Source organism: Anser brachyrhynchus (genome assembly GCF_964034855.1).
Source record: "Anser brachyrhynchus genome assembly, chromosome: 18".
NCBI classification, from domain to species: domain Eukaryota; kingdom Metazoa; phylum Chordata; class Aves; order Anseriformes; family Anatidae; genus Anser; species Anser brachyrhynchus.
In genome coordinates this window covers 10885021-10910416 of record NC_137711.1, presented here as the reverse complement: position 1 = coordinate 10910416, position 25396 = coordinate 10885021, and the positions used below count along the sequence as shown (strand labels likewise).

General features: G+C 49.5%; 1 protein-coding gene across 2 annotated transcripts in view; it reads right to left on the bottom strand.

Moving 5' to 3' along the window:
- The window catches only part of STX8 (syntaxin 8), a 102477-nt gene that overhangs the window by 27461 nt on the left and 49620 nt on the right, over positions 1–25396 (bottom strand). For both annotated transcript variants that reach the window (XM_080560267.1, XM_080560268.1), the window contains one exon: positions 9830–9931. In XM_080560267.1, coding sequence (XP_080416393.1) covers positions 9830–9931 — 102 coding nt within the window. The remainder of the gene's footprint in view (positions 1–9829; positions 9932–25396) is intronic.

Sequence of the window (25396 nt, the reverse complement as noted above, 5' to 3'; positions counted from 1 at the left end):
CACCGAGCGCAGCGCTGGAGGAAACACTCCCTCGTGACGACCGCTCTCGCAGATGCAGCTCGGCCACACAGCAGAACGCAAGGCCCCCCTGTGCCTTCCCAAGGTAAACCAGCAGCCCCAGACACACACCATGGTTTAATGAACACTATCGCTGGAAGCTTAACTTCTGCCATTTGAATGCTTCAAGATGAACACTGCATGAACGTATTTGGGTTTCACCTTAATACTACTTTTTTTTCTTTTACTACTTAATACTACTTTTTTTTCTTTTCTTTAAAGTAACATCCCCACAAAGCGGACATCCCCACCAAGACGATCCCCCCTCTGAAGGGCTATTCCCATTTTCCCAAAGACAATTCTCCTCAAGCCGCCGTTAGCGAGGCTGCAGCAATTCTACTGCCGCCCGTACTTTTGCAAAACAAAGATTTGAGATCACAGCCCCGGTTGATTTATATACCCAATTTCTGGTGGGATCAATATCCTCTATGCATCTCGGAAAGCCCTGAAGAGACACACAACCACTTGGTCCCTAGCAAACTCATTTCTCCATTGACCACATCCTCCGAGTATTGTTGTGTCCCACAATCCTGTCCCTCCAGTGCCCGGGGGCTGTAAAACCGGATTCCAGATGCTGGACCCTCTCCCTGCCCGGGCACTTCGTGTGCAGCCGCATTGTGCTCGGCCCGCTCGGGACAGCGTCCCCGGCTGGGGTGGGCTTACAGCAACCGGCAATAAAAAGGCCAAAGGAGGCGAGGGATGGCTCGCTCGACAGGAACACAGGGCGCTTCATGACTTTCCTGTCCGCTGGGTATTTCAGAGCCAAGGATTAAGGGAGAATCTCAAAGCTGGAAGAATTAATACGAACAGTTAACCCAGATATTTCCCCCCTGGTTCAGTTTAACGTGGCACGAAAACCCCAGGCCAGAACACGGTTATATTTCAACTCCAGATTGGGCAGAGCAATTATTTTGTCACTGAGCATGTTAGGAAAGAAAAGGCAGAAGGAGGCGAGTTTTAGCCTCTTTGGTAATGTACAAATTAACACATTTCAGCACCATTTTCAGAAATATAAATTTATGATTTAATTCTGCAACATGTATCCTTGGAAACCAAGCTGTAAGCAGTCACCCTTGGATATTTCACACAATTCCATTTTTTTTTTCAATATTCAAATACAACTAATTGCTTGGCCTTTTGGAGTGATGGACAGCTTGGGCGAGCAGGCTGCCCAGGGGCTTATTTTACCACCAGCCTGGTACAATATTGCTACACGGGCTGACAGCAGCTGCTCTGATCTCCTGATAGGTATGAACGAGCATTGATGAAGTTCAGTCTGTTTGAACAGCTGCATATGCAAATGTAATTAAGAAAACGTCTACTGCCTTTTGCTGTCCTCCCCGTGCCCCCCTCCTCTCCCTCTCTGGCACATTAGGTGCTTCCTCTCGGCGAGGGGGGCATTCCAAGTGGTTGCCACTCCATAGCTTCAGCCTTGAACCTACGCCTGACTTAGGTATCGCGACCGAGTCCCAGAAATGCCACTCTCCAGCTCCCTCTACCATCATTTACGGTGTCTTTAAGTACGGGGCTCAGAAACAAAACCGCTGATTATTTTCAGCCTCATACGGGTCCGAGCATCGACACGACGCTGCCATACGAAGTGCAACCCCCTTTTCAGTATATCAAAGTAAAGTCATTTTCCTCTACCTCATCTCCCACTGACCAGTTTGTGATTGCCCCCATCCCTTACTTGCCCCGTACTTGCCGTGCAGCCTCAGGGGAGCATTTCTTGCGCTCTGTCTGCGGCCGCTGCTCAGGGAGATGCTCTGGGAACCACCACGGCCAGAAACAGGCACGAGGGAGGAGACCACGGCTGTGCAGAGACCCAGGCACGCCTGGAGCAAGTGACTGCTGCTTGATTTGTGAATCCAGTGCGCGGTGGGAGGACAGAAAAGGCTGCGACAGTTCTACAGGGTCTCAGCATCACAGGGCAAACCGTCATTACACAAAACAAGCAGGCTGATGAAGCCAGGAGGACTGATGCCCACAGAGCTCCGGGTCGCTCCATTTAAACCCAGCATTTCAAAAACGTACCTGGGACACATATCCCAACACTGGAGCAGCAGAGAAAGGCGCTGGTTCCTGCCGTGACATCGAACTGCGGCTGCCTGTCCAGCAGCAGAGCAGCATCTGCATTTGTGTACCACAGCAGGGAAAAAGTGGAGTGAGCAGCTACAAACCTTTCCCATTAACCTCAGCAGGATGAAGGCTCCAGAGCAAGCTGAAGAAAGACTAATTAGAGCAAGAAACTAAATGGTAAACAGGGCAGAAAACAATGGGAATTTTCTGAAGGGAAATCAGATCAAACAGAGCTAATCAGGTTAGCCCGGTAAGATAATGAATTTCCTAGACAAAGGAAGTGCGACAGATCCCATCCATGCAGACTTCAGCAAAGCATATAATGCAGTGCCATGTGGGAAATTATTAAATGAAAAAGATGGGGATTAGCAGAACTGTAAGGCCAGGAAACTGGTGAAAGGCGAAGCCGTGTTGAAAGAGTGATCAGAACGGATGGAGGTCACCGGTGGAGCTCCTCAAGGAACGGTCAGGAGACTGATCTTATTAAATATTTTTTATTAATGACCTTGGCACAAAAAGTAAGTGTGCTAATGAAATCTGCTGATGACACAAAGTTGGAAAGTACCATCAGCACAGAGGCAAGCTGGGACAGCGTACAGAAAAAATAGGTAACTTTGAAGACTAATGGAGAAGGTTGAAATTAATAGGACAAAAAGGGAAGCCACAAACGTGGGACAAGCAATAGTTTTTGCTATGGGTTGGAAAGAAAATGAACTCAGGTAGAAAATTCCCAAGAATGAGAAAGGCCCAGGCAAACACCTTACAACAAACTGATCGGGGCACCAACGTGCTGCAGCTGCAAAATGCCTCCAGCAGCTGGGGAAGTACAAGTGCCGCAGGGCACGGCACCGTGAGAGCGCACCGAGACGACAGCAGCCAAGACTTTTGTAAAAAAAAGGAAACAAGAGTTTAAGTAGAAAGAAGTGCAAAAAAAAAAAGGGGGCTTGTCAGATCAGAGGGATTATTTTAGTAGATTAAAATGTAACGATGCTTGTTCAGTGCCACAAAACAAAAGCTGGGAGGGAACAGCGATCTCCTAGACACACATTTGGGGGTGTAAAATAAAAAAGGGAAAGAACCATTCAGGACACCAGAACAAGGGTTGCACAACGACAAAATGAAGTATCCTTGACAAGTTTAGGATGGAGATAGGTTTATGACCATTACAACCTTCCAATGGGAGTAATGGGGGGGAAACAACAAGCTTGTTCTCGGAAATTTATCTTGAAGCGATTCCCTGACCCAGAAGGCTCCTCCCGTCCTTTACTGCTCAGTGAGCAGCGTTACACCACCAGCGATTGCTGGGCTCCTCACCTGGAAAGCAGCACGCAAAGCAGCTCCAAGGCACATTTTTCTTTCTAAAGCTGTTTATGAATGATTAGGTCCAGCATCTTTGACTGCCTGAATCCACTGCAACATCTCAACATGAGCGATTTTAAGCCAAATGCTAAAGTTAATAACACAAAACATATGAGGAAATGGCACGGAGAGGCCAGGAAGAAGCCGGGGGGCAGAAGCAGCACCCAAGGGAGCGAGGCCAGGGTGCTGGGCACACTGCCACCAGCAAAGGCAGCGTCTCGGCACGACGACTGACCTTTTTTCCCAGCGTACTTCCTGAACCAGAAAGCCCCGTGCGATCTGCTGCGCTCACACCGCCGGTGTCACACGCGCTCCTCACCTGCTGCTCAGGGGCTCCGAGCTACCGAAGCGGGGAAAAGCGGTTAGTATTTTGGGAAAACAAGATGGTAAGATAACAAACAGAAGGCTTTGATTAGCAAAGTACTGAAACCGCTGGACCCGTTAAAAAGCTGCTCTATTAACATAATTAATGAGCCCCATTTCCTGCTATGTCCCCAAGCTAAGCTGCTTTGAGGTTTCCCTGGTGTCTAATGAGACTGGAGCTCACCCTGCGTTCTCCCCCTCAATGGGACCCTTAATTGGGTCTCTCCGCTAATGAGGATAGATGGCCAAGTGAACTTGTAGGAACTTCTTATCTTTGTGACCTCTCTCTCCTGCTAATTCCAGCCTCAATTAGCCGCCGGGTTCAGAAGTCAGTGGGGCAAGGCGAAGGGAAGAGCGCAGCAGCACACGCTCCACGCGGCTGCAAAGCCCCCGGCTCCTCCCGAGAGTGGGCTGCTCGCCCTTCCCCGGCTTTCTGCTGGGCTGCGTGCTCACGCCGAGCAAAATCGGGTGCTAGAGGGGAAGGAAACGGCTCAGGCACGCAGGCAGCAGCCCGGGAGGACAGGCACCCGGTGCGCTTGGGCACCGCGGCCAGAGCCTGGTCCAAGCAACAGCTTCTTTCTTCCGCAGCGCTTTCGCCTCCGTGTTTTCTCTCAGTGGTAACAGGACAAACTTTTCAACACACAATTGCTTAATATGGAAGAAACTGAAGAAGGAAGAAACTGAAGAAAGGGGGAAAAATAATAAACCAGGAAAAAAACCCAGCTTGCCAAGGCAAGAAGGCGTCCGGCGCAAGCCCGGGCAGGTGACTCAGAACCGGTGCAGCCGCCGGAGCAGCGCCGGGAGGAATATCGGCGTAACTGCTCCCAGAATCGGATTGCAGGAAAGGTTGATTTAATGTCACACTACACCGACTTCTCCACTCCACTAAGAAAAGAAAAAAAAAAAAGGATGGGGACTCGCTCATCTAAACACACAACGCACGTCAGAGGAACAAACGCGAGTAACTGCCATCCATAATTTATAAAGCAAATTAAGTCCATGGCACAAATAACTCTAACTTAGAACAGAGCGAACAGAATCTGGCAGGGAAGGGCCCCAGCCTGCATGAATCATTATTTTTCTAGAGGAAACCTTGTATAATCCAAGCTACCCTGTTTTAAAACAAACGAGACCTTCTGAAAACTCCGACTCGTTTCACCCGGGAATTTTGGTGATTTGCTGAGATAAAAACCGCCCCTACCCGCTGTGACTGCCCTCGCGGCTGTCTCAGTCCTGCTTTCAGCATCCTCAAGAGCCTGGGTCGGAAGGCGACGGGGAGGTCAGAGCACCTACCTGGGTCTGAGGAGGCGATTAGATTGCAATGCCATCTTGTGGAATAGGAGAAAACGAAAGACCGAAACCAACTGCTCAGCCGCCACTTCGCGACTGTGTATTATTTTGCAGGACAGGACGCTGGTGAGGGCCCAGCAGGACACCCTCAGTGGCTGCTTCTCATTTTCCCCATTTGTCTAAAACATTAAAGGGATACGCAGCAGCAGCTGCAAAGGCGTGCTCTGCTCCCCTCACGCTGCCAGAAACAAGAGTTCTCGCTCCTTTTTGCTTGTTTCCAGCTTTCCCCACGACGAAGCCCCAGCGCCCCGCGCCGCCTGCCCAGGGGAGCAGCCCTGCCCCAGGCTGCGGCCGGCCGCCAGCAGCCCGCGGCCAAGGGTAGGGCCTGGAGCCGGAGCACACCGGGCCCCCGCCCCGACGCCTGGCACGGGCTGGCAGCACCCGAGGGACGTTTCTGGGCCCTCGGCACGTACTCGAGTGACACCGTCCCACCTAACGGAACAAGTCTGAGCCACATCCAAAGGCGGTGATGGCTCCACGCACAGGAGTTCGGCTGCGCCAGGCTCCGCATGCTGCTTCTGCTGCTCGCGCTCCCAGCTGCGGCCCCTGCTACCGACATCTCCCTGCCTCGTTCAGAGGCAAACGCTCAGGGCACAGGGTGCTGTAATCACAAACAGAGCCTCTTCCAGCCATCCTCTCCGCAGGGAGCTGCCTACCTGCAAGTCTTGAAGTACCAAAAATAGCCCAGATCGACGGGATGGGGGAAAGCTACCCCAAAGCACCAGCCAGGTAAGCCGAGGCGCAGCTCTAGACAAATACAGACCTTCATCAAATCAGAGGGTGCTTTGGGTTGGAAGGGACCTTAAAGCCCATGGGCAGGGCCCCCTGCCCCCAGCCCCGGCTGCCCCCAGCCCCACCCAGCCTGGCCTTGGGCACTGCCAGGGACGGGGCACCCACAGCTCCTTGGGGCAGCCTGTTCAGTGCCTCACCGCCCTCACAGTAAAGAATTTCTTCCTAGTATCTAATTTAATCTCTCCTTTTTTAGCTTAAAACCTTTTGGTTTAAGCCTTCTTCTCTCTCCCTGATTAGGCCCCCTGCAGCCCACCGGCAGGGAGGAAGACTGGCGGAGTGGTGCAGACCCTGCAAGCACTACCAATGCTTGGGCTGTGTTTAACCGCTGGAGTCTGGGGACCATGAGCAAAGGGGAAAGGCTGGAGCCAGCCGGCTCTGAGCCCCACGTCCACCTGGGCACCAAACCTGCAGCACCCGTGCCAAGGATGCCAGCGTAGGAGCCACCCAGGCCAGGGAGGCTCAAACACCAGACGGGATCCGTGCTGTGCAACCCAAGCCACGGGCTGCAGGAAGCAGACGACAGCACGCTTTAGGGCAGTCATTTTCCTCCAGACATTTTTTTTTTCATCCTAGGAAGTAGAATGGGTGAGATCACAGTGAGGCTATCTCTACCCAGGAAAAACAAATTACTGAAGCATTCAGGGGTGTTGCATCGTTAAGGCAAGGTGGCAACTGCCATATAATCAGGTTGTTTCGGATCAAGGGCTTGTTTGAGGCAAATTTGTTTTTCCCCCAGCATCTTAACTTTAATTACACTTTCATTTGTTTGTTATTATACTTGTATTTGTTTATTTTTAAATTCGGTTCTGAAGAGTACATTCTGAGAGTTAGTTTCTAATAAAAATGTTGGTGAGAAATGATTAACGAGCACTGTTCTGCACAAAAAAACCCTAAAGGTATGCGAACTGGGAGAGTGCGGGGACAGTCAGACACAAACCCAAGAGCCCGTGGTGAAACTGCAACGGCCGGGTTGCACACACAGGCATTCCTGTAGCAAATTTGTTAAAGGCAGCCTAACGTTTGATTAATGGTTTGTGCGCACATTCTGGTGAAAGCTAAATGCGAGTTTCTGAGATCGAATAAACATATATGTCCTAACAACGCTCCGCGGTGCCCAGCAGACGCTGAGAAGAAACCAAAGAATGCCAGGCAGCGTGCAAGCGTTTGCTCGCAGATGGCTGATGATTTTCAGCAATAATTTCATAAATGCAGCCGGCTGAATCCATGCCCTGACCATTCTTCTGCTGCAATCCATGGGAGCTCGCACTGCCATCAGCGCGGGGCTGCCGGGGCCACCAAGGGAGATGTGCTCCAACTGGCGGAGTCGGGGGGGGGGGATTGTCAACAGCTCAGAGGCAGCAAGAGAAATGTCGCCGAAAATAAGCTGCGAATGCAAGAACACACCCGAAACAACCTGAAAACTTCCACCAGAAGTGCGTAGGGCCCGGGGCAGCACCAGGTTGTTCCCGGGTCTCCTCCCCGCGCCGGGCAGAGGCAGCCAGGGCCCGCTGGAAGTCACGCCGTCACTGCAAAGGGCCCCCAGAGCCTGACACGCTGTTTGCATGAGAGCAAGACGTTGAAACATTGATTAAAGTTGGATTTCATCAGCAATACTTTGATTTTGTTATTATACTGGCTGCTAACAAAGACCCACCCATTAATGTGTTACATTCTTGCTCGTAAAAGGGTGATTATTCCACTGTTCGTGCCAGAGGGCTCTGCTGGTACCCGCGTCCAGATGCTGCAGCACATCCACCGTCAGGCGAACACCGAGGCGTTCGTCGGGGCTTCAGCTCGGGCAGCGGCGCAGGCACCGCGTCCAGGTGGGCACCGCCACGACCGCGAGGGACGGGGACAGGAGGGGGACACGGGGGGACACGGAGCACCCTACGCTGCTTCACACCCCCAGTTATCGAAGGTGTGATCAATTTAAACGAAATGTTAGAGCGGGGGAAAAAAGCCCTTGGAGAAGTCACCTAGCAGGTGCCAGTTTTCCTGCTGCTTGGCTTTGTTCAGGGAATAACCGTACATACAGGAGGGTTTTCTGGTCTTCATATACCAGCGATTTTCAGTGCCAGGAGTAAGGGTGGAAAAGGGATGGGAAGAATGCCATTAAAGCCTGTCTCTTCCAGCATTATTGTTCTAAAACTCATGATTAGGCAGAGTAAAATAGCTATCTGAGGCAATACAGTGTTTACATATACCCAAATTGTTATGCAAACACAGGAAGACCTATTGGAGCAGACGGAATAAGGCACGAAGAGGCAGCGCTTCTCACCACCCCTTAAAGAAAAATGTTTTTCAATGTGGAAAGGGTGAGAGAGGTCACCCCCAAGGCATCCAGCCTGGGATCCTCCCAGCCTTCGCCTCTCCCATCCTCCTCCTCCTCTCAAATTCCCCAGCACAGCCAGCTCGGCTTTAGAGTTAAAGAGACAGGCTCATTATCTAGCAGCATTGTCTGGGTTCTGCATTTGCATTAAGAAGCTAGAAAGGGGAAGAAATACCTAACAAGCGAGAAGCTGTTCCCCGCAGACAACCTCTTGTCTGCCATCGGTTTCAGCGCCGGCCCCGCGCGGGCATTTCGCTTCTCGCACCCGGTGCTTGTGTGGAAAGCGAAGCCACAGAATTTGAGGGGCTGCACAGGGGTACTCGACACAATTTGAGTGCGATTATTTGTAAATTAAATCGAGCTTGTGTCAGCGTTAAAGACCTAAAATCATCAGTCACGAACGCTGCAGCCACATCGTTAATTCTGCCTGTAGTTGGTGTATGAGAAATCAGAGACAAATGCCTCTGACAAGTCCGCTATAAGAAAAGGCCACAGATTTTCATTAATTTGCATCAGACTTTCAAAAAATTACCACTTATGGGGAACCAAATTAATCCCTCAAATATCTCCCAGTGCTTGACAAACAGCTCACTGCTGGGGGCTTTCGCTGCCAGCCCCGAGATCGCCCTGCCAGGGACTACAAGCTCCCACCAGCCCCCTTTGCTTCACCCAGAATCGGGAAGCTCTCGTCCTCCTCTTTACTGCGCTGCGTAAGCCAAAATTCTCTCACTTCTGACTACGAGTCAAACTTCTACAGAGCATAAATTACTCTAGTAATGAGCCCTCTCGTTTGCCAGAAACGAACCACGGACACCGGAGGGGGACGTGGTATTTCCAGAACTGTCTCACTAACACCATCTCGCACTGACATCCTCCCACGGCCACTCCTCAGCACCACTCATCCCCCCGAGACAAACATAAATCTCCTGCCACCGCCCGCAGCATCCTCCCCGCACCAAACCCCCAGCTCCGCATCCCCTACACAAAACCTGGCGCGAGAGGTACAGCCTTGCCTTGGCTAAAGGAAAAGCAGCCTAGCGCAGCTTCGCTAGCTCAGCGTCACCAGCGAGGATTTCATGTCTGGCAGGCTCTGAAAACCACTCGGTCGGGAACGCATTCCTGCAGGACACCGCCAGAAATGCCCCTGCGGCACCACTCCCCATTGTGACCGTTTCTTGAGAGCTGGTAGCTAGCAAGTTTTTTAAACCTAATTAACATGTACCACATTAATTTCATACAGCTCTGCAATTTCCAATCAGGGTATTGTGCAATACTGGAGTTAAATGGCTTAAGGACATTCATTGGCTTAAGGAGGTTAACACGGCAAGCGCAGGAAGTTAAGCCTGCAACATCGCTGAAGTACATTTGGGGTCGGAGAGGTGGGTTTTGCCTCTTTAGCAGCAATCTTTGCTGGGGGGAGGCACAGTGCACACAGCCTCGGAGCACTCAGCGAGTTTCTAGGCATTTAATGACAGCGCAGGATTTGGACTCATTTCCTACCACAGGAAGTTGACTTTTTGTCCACCATCTTCACGTGCCGCGTTTGATTGCGAAGCTTGTCGTCTGTGTTTTCCACCAGGTTAGTGAGGTCGTCGATGATCTCTGGGGAAAGAGAAACACGGCATTAATCTCCGAGCCCTCAGCATCGCTGCTCAGCAAGCACACTGCTGCTGGAGGCTCCGAAATGGAAACCAGCTGCACCCCGCTGTCTTCCAGCGAGACACACCAGTGCTTCACAGCGCTGAGGAAAGCGCTGTAAGGTCCAAGAGACTCTGACTTGGGATTCAGTGCACTGCTCTGCTCTAAGGAGAAAAGGAACAGCCCCAGACTGCAGCATCAGCCTAGGGAGCCACCGAGCGTAGTGCGACGGAAGCCGCAAAACAATAGCCCAAGTAAGAATTAATGCACATACTATAGGAAATGCGAAATTTCAGTCCCTGGAAGAGAGCATCTCAACACTCAGAGTTCACTTGGCTGTTATGCAGTCATTAAAACAAATTCAGAATCACTATCTTCGTAAATGCTTTTGAGAGTACTCGGTACGGACCCGATCGAGTGATATGGGAGGATACGGTGAAAGCCTCACATTGTTTCAATTACTGTGATGTACAAATGGCAGCTCTGCTTGCAGCCCAGATGATCCTTAGGGAAAAGGAAAGTGAGCAAAATTTCCCCTACATCCATTTTTAATAGAGGAGAAAAGGAAACTTCAAGCCAACCCACCCTCAGCCTCATGCAACTAGCAATTTTTGTCACGGAAATCAGACCAGGTAAAAGGCTTAAACCAAGACTGGTTGTTGGGTTGGGGTTTTGTAACACTTAACATTGAAAGCCACATTTGGGCACCAAATTTCCTTCTTGCCGACTGTTACGCTTAAATTTTGTTGAAATATGCAGACGGTGCAGGAATACGCTACGTTTGAGTTGCTTTCTACTCTGCAGGTAGGAATGATTTTTCTGTGCATGATAAATCAGGAGGAGGACAGCAGCCAAAAACCGAATGCTATTGCAAAATGTCTTCCTCTGGTTACACTCCTAGCACTTTCCCCGCTATTGATCACTGTCTTAATAAATCTCGTCTGTCTTTTCAGATCAGGCCTGGGACAAGAGCCCTGCCAGCTGGCGGGTGCCGAGCTCTCAGCTCGGTTGTACACAAGCAGCCCCCAGCACTGCATCACTGCTACAGCACTGCTGAAACCTCCACATTTAACTGACTGTAAGCAAAAGAAAACGTTAGTGTGCCTAACATTCAAATAGCAAGGTATACTAATTTTCTGATCATTTTCAAGCATCATAACCCTGTATACAGGCTGGCCGAGAGGTAAAGACAACAAGTCCCAGCAGCAGGACAGGGTGTTTATTGATAGCCTTTATTGTTTCGATCGTATTCCTTCAAACCAGATTTTCCAAGTCTCTCTGCTAGGAGCAAGGCAACGGCACTAACGGGGACATCCTTTGCACTTCCAAAACTGCCAGCAACACTCAGAGCAGACCTTGTGTCTGCAAGGGAGGCAAATACAACGTAGTGCTGATGTTGGGCATTAGCTCTGGCAGCTCCTCGAGGTGTGCTCGCAGCTGCACGCCTGTGCCCGCCATCAGTTTTACACCAGTGCTTGAAAGGGAGCTGCTTCCTCTGCGATTCATCTTCATGCAGCAAATGGTTTTAGTTATGCATGGTGCACCCTCCAGTCTTACCAAGTAACAAGTATTGCTCAAGATACAGAGAAAAGACACGGAGATTTGATCGTACAAGGGGTAACAAAACAAAAAAATCAAAGTTCTGAAGGCAGAGGCAAGTTTCACAGGCACACACAGCAAGGAGGTTTTACCCTCGTGGAGAGTTAAGAGCATCATCCTTCTAGCACACGTTTTTCCAGTCTGCTGCACAAGCACTGCACCATCTCCAGTGAGTCGCTGCAGAAAATGATAGCACCATCTAAGACTTTGAAAATACACATTGTTCCCAAATATGAGCTACTGATTCATGCCCCTCAGCCTAAGCTAGCATTCGAAGTATTCACACGAAGGAGGCCAGAGGGCAAACATCAACCACTGGTGCGTGCAGCCTCAGCTTTATCCTACAGATCTAAGCCACCGCTGTGATGAAGCAACCTCACCACACCAGCACTGCTCTGTTCCAGATGCAAACTCTCCAGATTTGCGAAGCTGTTCTTACCAGTCGAGATTTCGTTGTTCACCCTGCACAAAAACGCGTTTCCCCGTGACTGGAGGTATTTTATTTGAAGCGCGAGACTCATTCAGTTCATAGCTCAGATATTAATTCTCCTCCACCTCCCACCCAACCTTCCCAAGTCCGACATCTGCAAGGACAACAACACTTTGGGGAAACTTTATCTGTCCTGTGTGATTCAGCACGCAGGAAAACCAGCACAGTGCCGCCTGCAAAGGCAGGATCTCTCCTGTTTGCCTCTAAATGAAAAAAAAAGTGCCGAAAGTTCCCATCGTTGTCAAGGACAAAGCGATAAGCACGCTTGGGAAATAAGAGACTTTCCTTTGCCAACACTGACCAGACCCTCCTTGAAAAACATCCTGGTGAACAAGCTGTAGCTAAATGAGAACAAATGTAGGCAGGAATATTTTCTGCCATCATTCCAGCGCCCGAGGCACTACAACGGGGACCGTGCCCGGAGCCTCTCCCTCCAGCCCCCTGCCCAAGCCGTGCCCCATCCAGCACGACACGTTTCTGATGCAGGGGGCAGCCGGTGGGGGCACTCCTCGGTACCCACACCCTCCCCAGCAGCAGGGGCTGTCTGCAGCCACCACGTGAATTAAAGAATTTCTCCCCGCCATAAAGCGGAGGAAAAAGCACACTGCCTAAGGCAGGAGTTGAAAGGTGGTAACAGATTTCTCAGGCAGGCAGAGCTGCTGCCGGAGAAAGCCCCGCAGCCGGCAGTGTCGGACAGGCGCTGAAAAGCCTGCGCAGCTATCAGCAGGCTCCTGAGCATCGCGTCCTCTGGCACGACCCCCCTACAGCCCCCTGTGCAGTTCAAGCTTGCAATTACCTTTGGGATGAAAATTCTTCTATTGCCTCCCACCTACCTGGCTGCTAAAGAACTTTAAAAAATGGACAGAAAAGCAAAAGAGGCAGAGAGGGGGCTTGCGTTTGCGAGGGCACAGGAAAGCAGGCTGAATGCCCAAATGACCTTACAAAGGACGGTTCTGCAGCACTGCCCTCCCAACCACACGTAAACCATTTGCACAAACGGAGTCCAGGTCCTCCTTCAGCAGCACAGGACCCCAAAGACAAAGACAAACCCCACGGCACAGCACCAAGTGAAGCCACGCACGGCAAGAAAACTGCCAGGAAAGCAGCTGATAAAAAAACAACAAACAAACAAACAAACAAAAACAGAGTAGGTCGCATGCTGTAATTTTGGCCTTTTTCGGCTAAAAAGCCACGACAGAGGGTTTTGATTGTAGGCGACACATGCTTTGTAGCAAGGCAGGGCAGCCAGGCTGGAACATGGACCCAGGCTGGGCGAGGTGGGGGAAATGGGGACCAGCAGCCCTGCTCCAGTGCTGCTGGACAAAGTGTGAGCAAAGGTAGGAGAAGTTTATTCTACTAACAATTAAAAAAAAAAAAAAAAGCCAAAGATTTTTTTTTAATATTTTGCATTAAACTTGAAATATAGCTTTGCCCATAAAAACAAATACAAAAGTCACGTAATTGGATCTGAATTGTCACCGCATCACAGCCACAAATGAAGATGCAGATGAATTTACTTCTTTGCCATCTGCTCACTGCATTGCTTCTCTGGTCACAGCAAGTTCAAGCACCATTAAAGCCGAAAGTCAAGTTCTAAAGGATCGAGAAACCCCTGATTGATCCAAATCAACACAAGACTATTCCGAGAGGCAGGCACATATGTTTTGAATCTTTCTTTTCAAAGTTTTATTGAAATGGAAAACGAAGTGAAGCAACTGGTCTGAATGCTGATCTGACGCACTTTCCACTTTGTTTTATCATGCTCAGCTCTGCAATTAGAAGTGACAAATTAAAGGTAGAGAAAGCTGATCTCTGTAATCTCCTGAATGCAATGCCTGCATTACAACTCACACTAGCACCACATTTTGCTGCTACTGGTTTCTGAGGTCCAGCTATGTGCACATCTGTGATAAAAGACTGCCGTAGTGGAAAAACCTTCCATGGAATGAAAGGGTACCTTTAGATACACCTTTAAAATCCCATCTGCCAATAGCTAGGAAAACACAGATTTACGCAAAGGACACCTACAGAATACAGATGACAAAGTGAGCAGAAGAAACTACACGTAATCCTAGATATTTCTAGAAAAAAAGCTCCTTTATCTCTTTTTCTTCGAAGCGTTTGCTGCTGCAATGAGAATCAGAAGCGTATTTTAATTCTTAAAAAATTGATGCTGTCTCTGAAAAGGTGGTTCTGCTTCCCTCCAGCCAGGGCATGGATAATTTCAGAGCCTCCCGTGAGATGGGAATCCCACACGTTACAGCCATAAGTCATCTCGGAGGGAAATGGATATACATCACGCTACATCTGCTCTCTTGCGCTGCGGGCTCGCACAGGATGCGAGAGCAAACGCTGGGCTGAACCCACGCCAGGTGCCGGAGCAGTCTGCTGTGTCCAACAGGATCCGCGTGCTTTTCTCCTCTCCTCCTCCTCAGAAAGGCCGCGAGCTCTAGGCCCGGGACCTGCCTGCCCTCCTGTCAGGCAGCGTAGCCCGACAGCAGGCCCTCCGCCACGACCGCCATCTGCCTTTCCCATAGCCCGGCCTCTCTGCTGACATTTAGCAAGCCTTCCGAGGGGGCCGAAACCTGACTTCTCTGGCAGCCCCGTCTTCTGTGTCAGCTCAGCCATCAAGTCTTTCTACAGCTGGTCAGAAACGTCCCAAGGAACAGCTTCAGCTGGAGCACGGCAGGACAGACGACAAAAACAGGGCACTGCGGGGCGCCCCGCGTGCGTGGGCCCTCAGGGCGGCCGCCTGCTTTACGGCGCCTTCTGTGCCACAGCACTGTGTTCGGATCGGCTTTTACTACAGAAACAGCTTTCATCTCGCAAATGAAATGTGTGGTTTTTGCAACAAAACAAGGAGGCCAACCGTTTCCAGAGGGCGAAAGCCCCACTTCCAGCCTGCCCAGCCACTAGGCCACGCAAAAGACGAAATTCATTTTGGGCCTTCCTCCACAGGGAGTGAGCGGCAGCGAGCGATGTTGGCGTTACGGCACACGCATGGACGCTGCGCGCTCACGGGACGGCGTAACTCTCAAGATCGCAGCCTCGAGGTGACACAGGGTGACACCATGGGTGCCCCCCTGCTCGTCCTCCGCCCAGGAGCAGGATAAGGATGTGGCATCGCGCCCATCTCCCTGTCACTGCCCATGCCCCGCGCCCTCTTTCTGAAGCACAGGATTTTTTTCCGTCATCCTTACCCGCACAAGGAGTCCCTAGGAAGGAAAAACATCTCCTGCTCCAAGGAGAAGCAGGCTCTTTTGCAGCCAGAGCTCTGCCTTCATACATGACTTTACACTAACTGATTTTATTTATAACATGTAAAAAGTCTCACTTGGTTTAGGCACCTCCATCTTCACGTCACGCTCGCTGTTTGTGGAGTACAAAACCCAGAAGCCAAGTGACAAAGGCCATAAGAAACAGCACAGGCAGAGGGAAACGGAGTTTTGGTCTCAGCTTTGCAGAACAGCATGGCTGACCAAACGTTGCCTTCCAAAAGCTTTTATTTTTGGTGGATTTCAATGCACAGATCACTCGATAGTATTTATCGATGAGTAATGCATCTCCACGGCATATCCCACTGTGAGTCATGGAAGACTGCAGTCAGCCTTAAGAAAAACATATAGAGAACCAAGAGCCATAACATTTTATGCTACGCAAAGAAAAAAAAAATACAATAAGGCTGGAATTCAGTGGAGAAGCCAAGCAGGCTTTCCCTCCCTCCTTCAGGTCTCTGGTGCCTCAGGAGAAGAGCAAGATACCAAAGAAATGAATCATAGATCAAATGCCAACCTTTATATGTCCAAACCCCATAATTACATGTTAGTAAGAAAGCGCTCTTCAAAATGCCAGTGGTATGAAGTGAAGATTGCAACTAATGTAAGTACATCAGAAACCTAAAGCACCTTCACACGATGTGCCAACTCTAACAGCAAGGCAGAGCGAAAAGAGAAAAACACACTGAAAAACACAGAGCCAAGTGAAAAGAGAAAAACAGAGAAAAACACAGAGCCAAGAATCTTAATTTCTCTCCATCTCTGCGAACCGTGCCTGCTCTTTGCAGTCTCTGATGTGTGCAGCCCTGCACGGTCACGGGCTGCTTTTCTGCTCAGCTCCAAGGTGACACCCAAAATGCCAGCAGTGCTCGTGCCGGTCCAAGCTCCGTGCTGCTCTGTACACCAGGACACCGATGCTTCATACCACAACGAGGTCTGCATTCCAAGCAAAGACCGAGATGCCTTCCTCCACCTTCCCAAATTTAATTGAGGACACTGACTCTCTGCTTTGGCAGGACTTCATACAAGCATTAAACCCCAAAATACTAACTTCTCCCGGGGGGGGCAAACCAACTTGTTCCTCTTCATATTTCAGTTCTCTTCGGCTCTGCTAATTCGCAGGGCTTTGATGGTGCTTGGGGCCAGCCAGGCCAGGAGAACCCTGCTGGCCTCCCATGCGGGACGTGCCGTACGACGAACCGCGTGTCCCTGCCTGCCTCGCCCCACAGGGAGGCAGGAGGGGAGGCTGCCTCCCGCTGCTTCCCCTGCCGCGGGCCAGCGACGGCTCTGCTGGCCAAGGGCAGCCGGGGGCTGTGGGACTGCTCTCCGCCCTGGCACAGCCAGCAGCAGCCCCCCCTGCGCCCCCAAAGCAGGCCAGTGCTCCGGCCTCCAGCGGAGGACGTGTCTGGGACCACCGCTTCCAGCAGACACCGCCCTGCAGGCAGCACGGGACGGCACTGCCGAGCACTCGCTCGTCCAACCCCGAGTGTGTAAGGACATATCTGCGTCCAACTTCGATACCCCCATGCGAAACGCAGCGCTTCGTCCTCTCGAAAGCAGGTGGTGATTTGAAAATACATCTTAGCGACCAGGAACGGTCCCAGGCCATCGGCTGCAGAAGCACTCCCTGGATTTTTCGCAAAGAGCAGCACTGAGAAAACAAACAGCAGTATTGATTCCAGCAAACACGGTTATTAGTTAGAGCTGTTATTCTAAAAGCACACACTGAGAAGTTTTCCCTTTTCCAGCTGCTTATTTTGCTTTATTCGAACAAAACCCATGGACATTAATTTTAGTTGTACTTAATTGAATAATTTCTCTAGGGAATAGTTCGGGGAGAGTTTTAGAGCAGCCTGTTTCCAAGAGCCATTACTAATTGGCATATACCACAGCGTCAGTGTGCCAACCAAAATAGTACGCTTTAATGTTACTGGAACTACTCTCAGTCCAGATGTGTTGAGAACTCGGAGTGATATAAGGCAGGCAATAACCATATATATATGATATAGTATTTTGAGTATCCTTTTCCAGTTATCTGGAAGGAGATAAGTCTCCTTCACTAGAAGTATTTGAACGTAAAGCCAGGTTATTCGTTCCTCCTCTCTGCTCCCAGCAAGTTACCTCTGGTTTTGTTTTCCGTGTTTAAAGCAGACCAGCACAGTTACTAGTTATCAAATGGACATTAATATCAAAACCCCCTCTTGTAGGGGTTATAACAGGCTGACTCCGGCGTGCAGCATTCGCTGAGGTAGATGCTGCCATACACCCATGGCACTCTGTTGGGTACGGTGGCAGACCGAGCCCACAGCGTACACTGGCTCATTTTTTTTGTAATCATCTTTTATTTTTATTCAAATCTGAAGTCTGAGTACTCCAGCTTCAAGGTGAAGATTTGCAGGCCATACTATCAAAACTTCCAGCAGGATCTTCAAGTTATAGGTTACAGGAACAATGTCATTAAACTATTTTTCTACAGGCTTAACTTTGAGGAGGAAGAAAGACTGCTAACAGATAAAACAACAGGCATAAATTCTACAGCTCTAGGAAGGCCCGAAGCAGAAAAACATCGGAAGCCAGCTTATATTCACATAACAAAAGGCTGCCAGTCAAAACACTTCCTATTGTGACAGGTTTGTTTTCTGTAAACTTGCAGCAGAAAATGAAAGGACAGAAGCTAATTCAGACTCCGTGTTTGTTTGTTTTCCGTGTAACCAACATCTGATTTTTAAAGCACTGCATTCAGCCATTCTTCATAATAGCCACCTCTGCTTGCTTTAGGTAACTCCGCTATTTTTCCAAGTCCATATACTATCGCAACACTTTTCCACAGATATCAACAGCTTTAATTACCAACACACCTCGGTTTCTGCATGTGCACTACGGCAGGAGGTGTAGCAATTCCCTGTCCCACCCAACACCGCCACCTTAGGTTTCCAGTCCATTTCACACATCTCACAGAAAAAGAATTACTGAAGTTATACTCTACGCAGCTGTTGTCACATTAAGCTTCACTCGACAATTATTATTTCTATGCTCCCCTCAAACCACTGACCCGTCACAATAAGGAAGGAATAACAGAAAACCCACACAGGGCCGCTATAAAACCACAACCCTTGCATGTACCAACAAGCCAGGCCTTGGTCCCACTGAAAAAAAAAATGAAAATAAAATGGTGAGACAAAGTATTTCATCCACGTGGATCGTGGCCATCCTAACACACCTTTCTTCCCTGAGATAAAGCCCCACGTAATGCACTTCCCCGGCCTCGGGGGAGAGGCAAGTGGCCGGGGCTACGTCCCAGGGAGGGGCGCTGCCCACCAGGCCGTCACTCACACGAGGCGCTCCCCATAAATCCCCCCCCGGCTTGCATGCCAGCCGTCAGCCGAACAATACATCACGACTGAACGACCCCTCGGCTGGCCAGCGAGACGTGGCTGGGAACGTCTCTTTGATGAAGTCGAGCTGTGAATGATGCTCCAGCACGCTGATGGATAACCCTGGGGCCGGCTCCTGCCTCGCGGACAAAGGCCTCGCCACTTGGGAGTCCCCGCACAAGTTTCCCAAGCACCTTCGAAAGAAACTCATTTCTCAAAACCTGCCTACGAGACAGCCCCAGCTCCAACGCGATTTAAAGCAACGATTATAAATGGCTCATGTCATTTTGTCCCCAGGGGGAGAAAAATCACGAAATTGTTTGGTGTCGCTGCGAGCGGGGCCGAGCGGCATCACCCTGCTCCGAAGCCAGCGCGCCCCGACCAACACTGGGCTCTCGGCGTGCTTCAGCGGCGTCACCTCAGGTGCGAGCAGGCCCCCATTCGGGCTCCGGCCCTCCCGACACATCAAGCAGGCTGTGCAGGATGCATAAAATTGTTCCTGCTCGAATTAAAGAAAGCTCCATCCAAAAAGCAGGAGTGAGCCATCCCTGAAGCACAGCGCAATTTCCAACCCACTAGAATGTCCCACATTTTTCACATTAAAAAGCTTAAAAGTTAGTGAAACACTTCATGGCTGCCACAGTCCCCAAAATTGAGAATTCTTTAACAAGTGGTCATGAAGTGCTCTCAGTTTTGAAGCAGATTAAGGAAGACTGGAAAAAATGACCAGCGGTCTTCTACAAAGCCAGAGACCAAAAATAGATTACAGGAACTGCAATTTGAGGAGCAGAAAGGGAATATAGCTCAACGTGCTGATGTGATGCTGACTTTGGTGATTCAGGCTTAAGCAGAGCGTTCCTTTCCTTCCTTCCACTTCCATTCAATTTATGAACACAGCCCAGCACCCTGTCACACTCAGGGAATTCCTTAACGTGAGGGGCACGGTCACACCACAGCTCGCGGCCGGCCCTACACCCTCACCCGACAAAGGAAGACTGCTTTGGTGTTTGCTTCAAGAAGGCTCAATCGCAGCTCCTCGGCAGCAACCTCTCTCTGCACAGCCCCAGGGCCATGCAGCAGCAGACACAAAATTTAGTTTTAAAAAAATCCACTGGTCAGGTCCCGGCCTCGGCTCCTGGGAAGGCTTCCATCAGCCTCAGACGGGGATAGGATTTCACACCATCTTTCAAGTGATCTTCATGTACAGCCCTGAGGAAGATGCCCTTCAGCATGCCGATACCCAAGCGATGAAGGAGATCAAATAGCGACAGCTTGCTGGGAAAACACCAGGAAAGGCCAAGAAAGTGGGTGGAAAGGTTTTCTTCACCAGTCTGTCCCTTATGCACCTTGGGCAGACAAGAACTCCACAAAACCTCCCCAAAACCACACTCAGAACAACACATAACCCTGCTAACTGCTACAGGTCAGCAGTTAAACCTCGTCTAAAATAACTCCATCTCACCTCAGCATTAAGAAACTTGTTCAATTCCGCTCAAGATATTCAAAGAAGATACAGAACTGTGGATTAGCGAGATGTCAAGCCTGCAAAACACAACTGCCATTTTAATAGACGTTCAGGTTGGTAACAAGCCAACAGAGCATCACACTATTCACCACAAGAGCATCATGCTGCGGACAGCTGCATGGCATTATCCTCTTGGATCACAAACAAGGAGGAAAGACACTTTAGAATTGGTCTATCAATCATGGGAGGAACCAGAAAACTTGCAAGTGCTTCATGGTCACAGTATTGAAAGCAGCTGATAAAGCTAAGGTCAACCCAGACACCTGGGACTAATCTCCAGCTGACATACTTCATCAAGCTCTACTGGAATCAATGGTGAATTGACTAAATTAGCAAGAGGAATACATCATCTAACAACACGTTCAGTGCTGAGCAAGTACCAGGCTCGGATGAGCTGCAGTGAAGGCAGTCCTCTGCTGCTGCTGCGATATTCGCATCCTACCTCCTCAGTCCCCTGCCCCACAGCCTGGAACAGACCAAAAGCAAGGAAAAACGTTTCTCGAATTGATGGCTCAAAAAAACTCTATCCCAAGTCTGCAGTCATGGAAAAAGCTCAGATTACTCAGAGAAGTGGTTAAAACAACAAGAAGGGTGGAAGAAGAACTTCCACAGATAAGACGACCTCAAGTCTCTGAATCCTGGTTAGCCTTAGCTAATGATTTTCTTTCTTCCCACTTCCTTCCACCAAAAGTTGTGCCAACTTTCCACATGCCCTCCCATGGATTTTCTGCAGATGTGGCTGAACACTTACTGTTTAGCGTGGCTCCGTGCCCATGGATTTTTGCAGAGCAAGGAAAGGCTGTGATACAGAGGGAGCCCTTATACAGCTGCTCTGTTCCTCTATGATTTTCTCCTTTCTGCAGTTCATTTGTTGGAAGGACCAAGAGTGATTAATTGGCAAAAGCTGCACAAAGCAGAGGGTTTAGTGCCACTAAGCAGCGTGGCTGTAAGACACTTCAGAAGACCGTGGCTAAATACTGTTTTGATCTCGATGCACGAGTTCTGAATTCCTGTGTGACGAACTCCAGCGCAGGAAGGAAACCTTAAGCCTCCACTTTATCAAGCTACACAAATACGTGGTTTATCAAACTGAAGAGATTACTAATGCTTATTGTACTACTTCTGCAAGTGTTTGTAGAAGCTTACTGTTTGATCACTCCAAATGTATGGGAACAAGTCAGCACACCACCTTACTGCAGCAGCAGTGGAGTTCACACAACAAATAGCTTTTTCTCTCGCCAAACTTCTTTGTTTCCAAAAAAAAAAGAGGGGGGAGGAGTGGGGGGAGGAGGGGAGAATGAATACACAGAGGGCAAAAAAAAAATAACTCTTAGATCTGTGTTTGTTCTTTAAGTCATTATTTCTAATTACTTAACTTACAACATCTCACTTTTGAAATAATTTAGAAAAAGCACTGATACTAGAAAAGGTGTGAAAAATTAAGAAAAATTGTAAGCCATTTTTGTCATTTGTTACAGCCATTTCTTAACACACTTGTACTCAACTGTTGTTCCATAACATGGCGAAAAGGCAGAGATTTCTCTGACAAGAACAAATACCAGCTGAACATACGAAACGTGCCTTTCCTACTTGCAAAATCCCCGGTCTAGAGAGGCCTCCTAAATCCGATCAGAAGAGAGCACCGATCAGACTGTTCATCTCCCAGCAAAAAACAACAAGCTTTTTACTTTGCAGCCCCAGTTTTAATAAATCACAATGCAAAGCTCTGCTCTTAACCTCATTATATTTCTCAAGGCAGCTTGAGAAAGACCTGCCCTATAAGATCTGCCCTTTTTGACTTGTGAGGCTAGGAGTTCAGTTTTAAGACATCTGGTAGTACAGGCTCCTAATGTCTGATCTTTCCATATGGGCTGGGAGAAAGTTATAGATGTTTTCATCTTTTCTTTCAAAGGACAATGAACACTTGCTGCATCATTTCCAACCCAAGTAATTGTGAAACCCAAAAGGATATTAATTGATAGATGCATTGTACAAATCTTCATGAGCACAAAGGACTGGATTCAATGGCCTGGCTGAGGCCATTATGTTTCTCTCTAAAAAAAATGGTTTGGACACTAAACACCAGTATTCTACCCTTCTCCAATTCACTCATGCTTTAGAGATTCCCTGTACTCTGGTCAGACCCTTCACCCTGCAGCGTGGATGATGGTGAACCGCCGCTACAGTCGTCTTGCACCACCTGGACCTTCCTCCACGTAGGAAGAACCCCAAAAACAAGAATAATCCTATTTAGAGGTCCCCTCATAAAATCGTGGATGGGTCAGTTTGTCAAATCAGAAAGACAGAGGCAGCACAATCAGCATGAGCTACAATCTTTATCAATTAATACTGAGGAAATGCGTGTCGTTTCCAAGGGAGCACTCCTGGCTCTCCACCCATTGCTACAAAGCTGCACTCCCCGTTTCAGCAGGAACCGTCACAACCATTACTTTACCTGCACTATTTGTGCAAAGATGAATAATTTGATTATCTGACATTTTTGAAAGCTCATGAAGCATTTGATATGTGCAGAAACAGGTGTACCAAAAGCCAACACGGCACCAGCGACCTGGCCAAAGATGACACACTTTCAAGTCTCCAGGTTTTGAAGTTCAACCTCGCTGCTAACAGCAGTATTTTAAGACTTCAGATGTTAGGTTCTGGGCCTCAATCTTAAATTATTTTTTCAAACCCTCTTAAAACACATTTAATCCTTTGTTTTCTTTCTAAGGAGAAAGGTTTCACATCTGGACTGTCAACCTGCATTCCAAAGCATTAGCCTGGCAAATTAAAGCAGCCGAGCTGTAAATCTCTGAGCAGAGGACTTGTCATGGAAATCGCAACTCAGCACTAACTACAAGCCCAGTTCAGCAAGAAAGCAAACACAAGAAGCCCAAACAATGCAGACAGTCCCGAGACTACTTTGGAAATGAATCCCCCTGCCTGATCGAGCAAGCTAACCTAACAGACAGACTTGTAGCCACATCTCCCTGCCCAGCTTTTCATCTCACGCAGATGCACAAGAGCCCACAGAGAGCAACCACCAGTTACACGGTCAAATTTTGCAGATGGTCTTCTACAGCCACCACCCCAATTTCATGAGAAGACTGCAATCTTCTTAGACTCGGCCTTCAGAGAGTTAAACGCTCAACACCTACCAACTCCAAGAGAGCCAAGGCCCTCATTCCCCTGAAATGCCGCTGCTCATGGCTCTCTTCTGACTACCCAACTCTTACACAACAAGAAGGCAACAAGATAGGCTCCGGAGAATAAAATTCTTCCAGCCAGATTTCAATGGAAATCCAAATGTCAGCAACGCAGATGCAAAGTGGAGCTGGCAGCAAAAGGGTGTAGAATGGTAAAACTGATAAAAGCAGAAAAATCAATCTTCCTGGTGCCCCAGGATAACCGCACATTACTGATGTGTCCCAATTAATGAAGTAAAAAAGTGTTAATGTAACATTTTTTGATCATTGCGCCATTTATTTATTCACATTTTTAGATTTATAAGTTAGCTGCTAAAAAGCAAATTCATTTTTTGCTATTTTTTTTTTCCTTTCGAGTGAAAGCAGTTTTTAAAAAAACCTTCAGTCGTAATTCATCTCTTAGAGAAGCTTGGAAGAAAAGACTGGCTGATCACAGAAGATAGCAAAGCAACAATAGCCTGGTTGGTTAACTCTTCTGTCAACACTCATTTCACAAAACACTCTACAGTCTAACTCAATTACTTCTTACACTTTCTACTAAAGTCCTTTATTAAATCTCTCCTCCTACCCAACGCACAATTGTGAGCTTTGTGTGCTGGGCTCCAGATTATTTCATTATTCAGCTCTGGTTTCCTGACTGCGTCCCTGCTGCCCCGCACCGAGCACGAGCCCAGCTCTTCACCCAGCACTGAGCACCTCCGATGTTCCAAACACTGGCAAACACTTGGTGATCACCTCGTATCAGCTCTTCTGGGGAATTAACGGCACGGCGCAGCAATCTGCTGCCACAGGTCTGCCCAAACACCCTCATCCTGGAGGGACCGTGAGGGTAACGCAGCCAGCTCGTGAACGTGGGCACTTCCCAGAGTGGCACTGAGCCTCTCCGGCCTGGTTTTTCGAGGAACACCCAAACACAGAGAGGTTTTGCTCCAAGCTAAGTACTACGGTACCTCCATGCCCTACGGGGACACCTTCTGTAGGTGTGTGCACAGCCGCCTGCTGAGGTTACTGCCACCGGCACCCCGGGCCGCCAGCGGGTTCCCCGGGGGCTCTGTGATGCCGTCCCCGCTCTCCGCCTCCTGCACATGGCTGCAGTGTGACCAAGCTCCGTGTCACAGTCCTTGGTGACACCGCTGGAACCTCCGAAGGGCACGGCCCCCCTATGGCACGGCCCCGCACCGCACGCGGCCCTCCCCTGGGGACAATGCAGGGGGCATGCGGCCACCCCTCCGGACCCTTCAACACAAAAGGCCCCATTATGAGATTAAAACCTCGTTATTGTACTTTTTCCTGAAACTTCCAGGAAGTGCCTTCCTTAGGGCTGCGCATCGGGTCTCATCGGGTGTCACGGCTCAGAGCAGGCTCTGGCAGCCAGGCGAGCCTGTTAATGGCAATTCCAGCTGCAGCAGAGGACGGCTGCTCACCTGGTTTTTGTCACGATGAAACGAGACACACTGCAACGCTCCGTGACAGATATTTTCATTAGAGCAACACATTTCTCCCTCATCACTTAATACCAAGTGCTCAGCGTAATTAAGCTGCTTAACCTACGCCTCTGCCAGCCAGCGCTCGCCGCCCGCGGCAAGGAGAGGCACAGCGCTCCTCGCACAGGCCTCAGAACGAAAACCGGGACAGCCAAAAGCGCCACGAGGAGAGCGCCTGCCACCCGGCAGGGGTGTGTGCCTTGCAGGGGGTAGGAAACAGTGGTAGGGGCACGGAGGAAAGCAGAGCGGGGGCATCGAGGACGGGGTGCTGGCAGAAGTTAGAGGGATGGCCTGGCAAACGGGCACATCAGCCACGCTCCCTGGCCTCAAACCTGGCTGCCCAGATTGCTTCAGACATCCGGATCTTCTGCCTGGAGCTGTGACCGCCAGGCACCAGCTCCTTCTCAAGGAGGCTTAAACAGAGCACTGAAAAGCCACCTGCCGAAGCATCCCATCCTTCTACCTGCACCTGACCA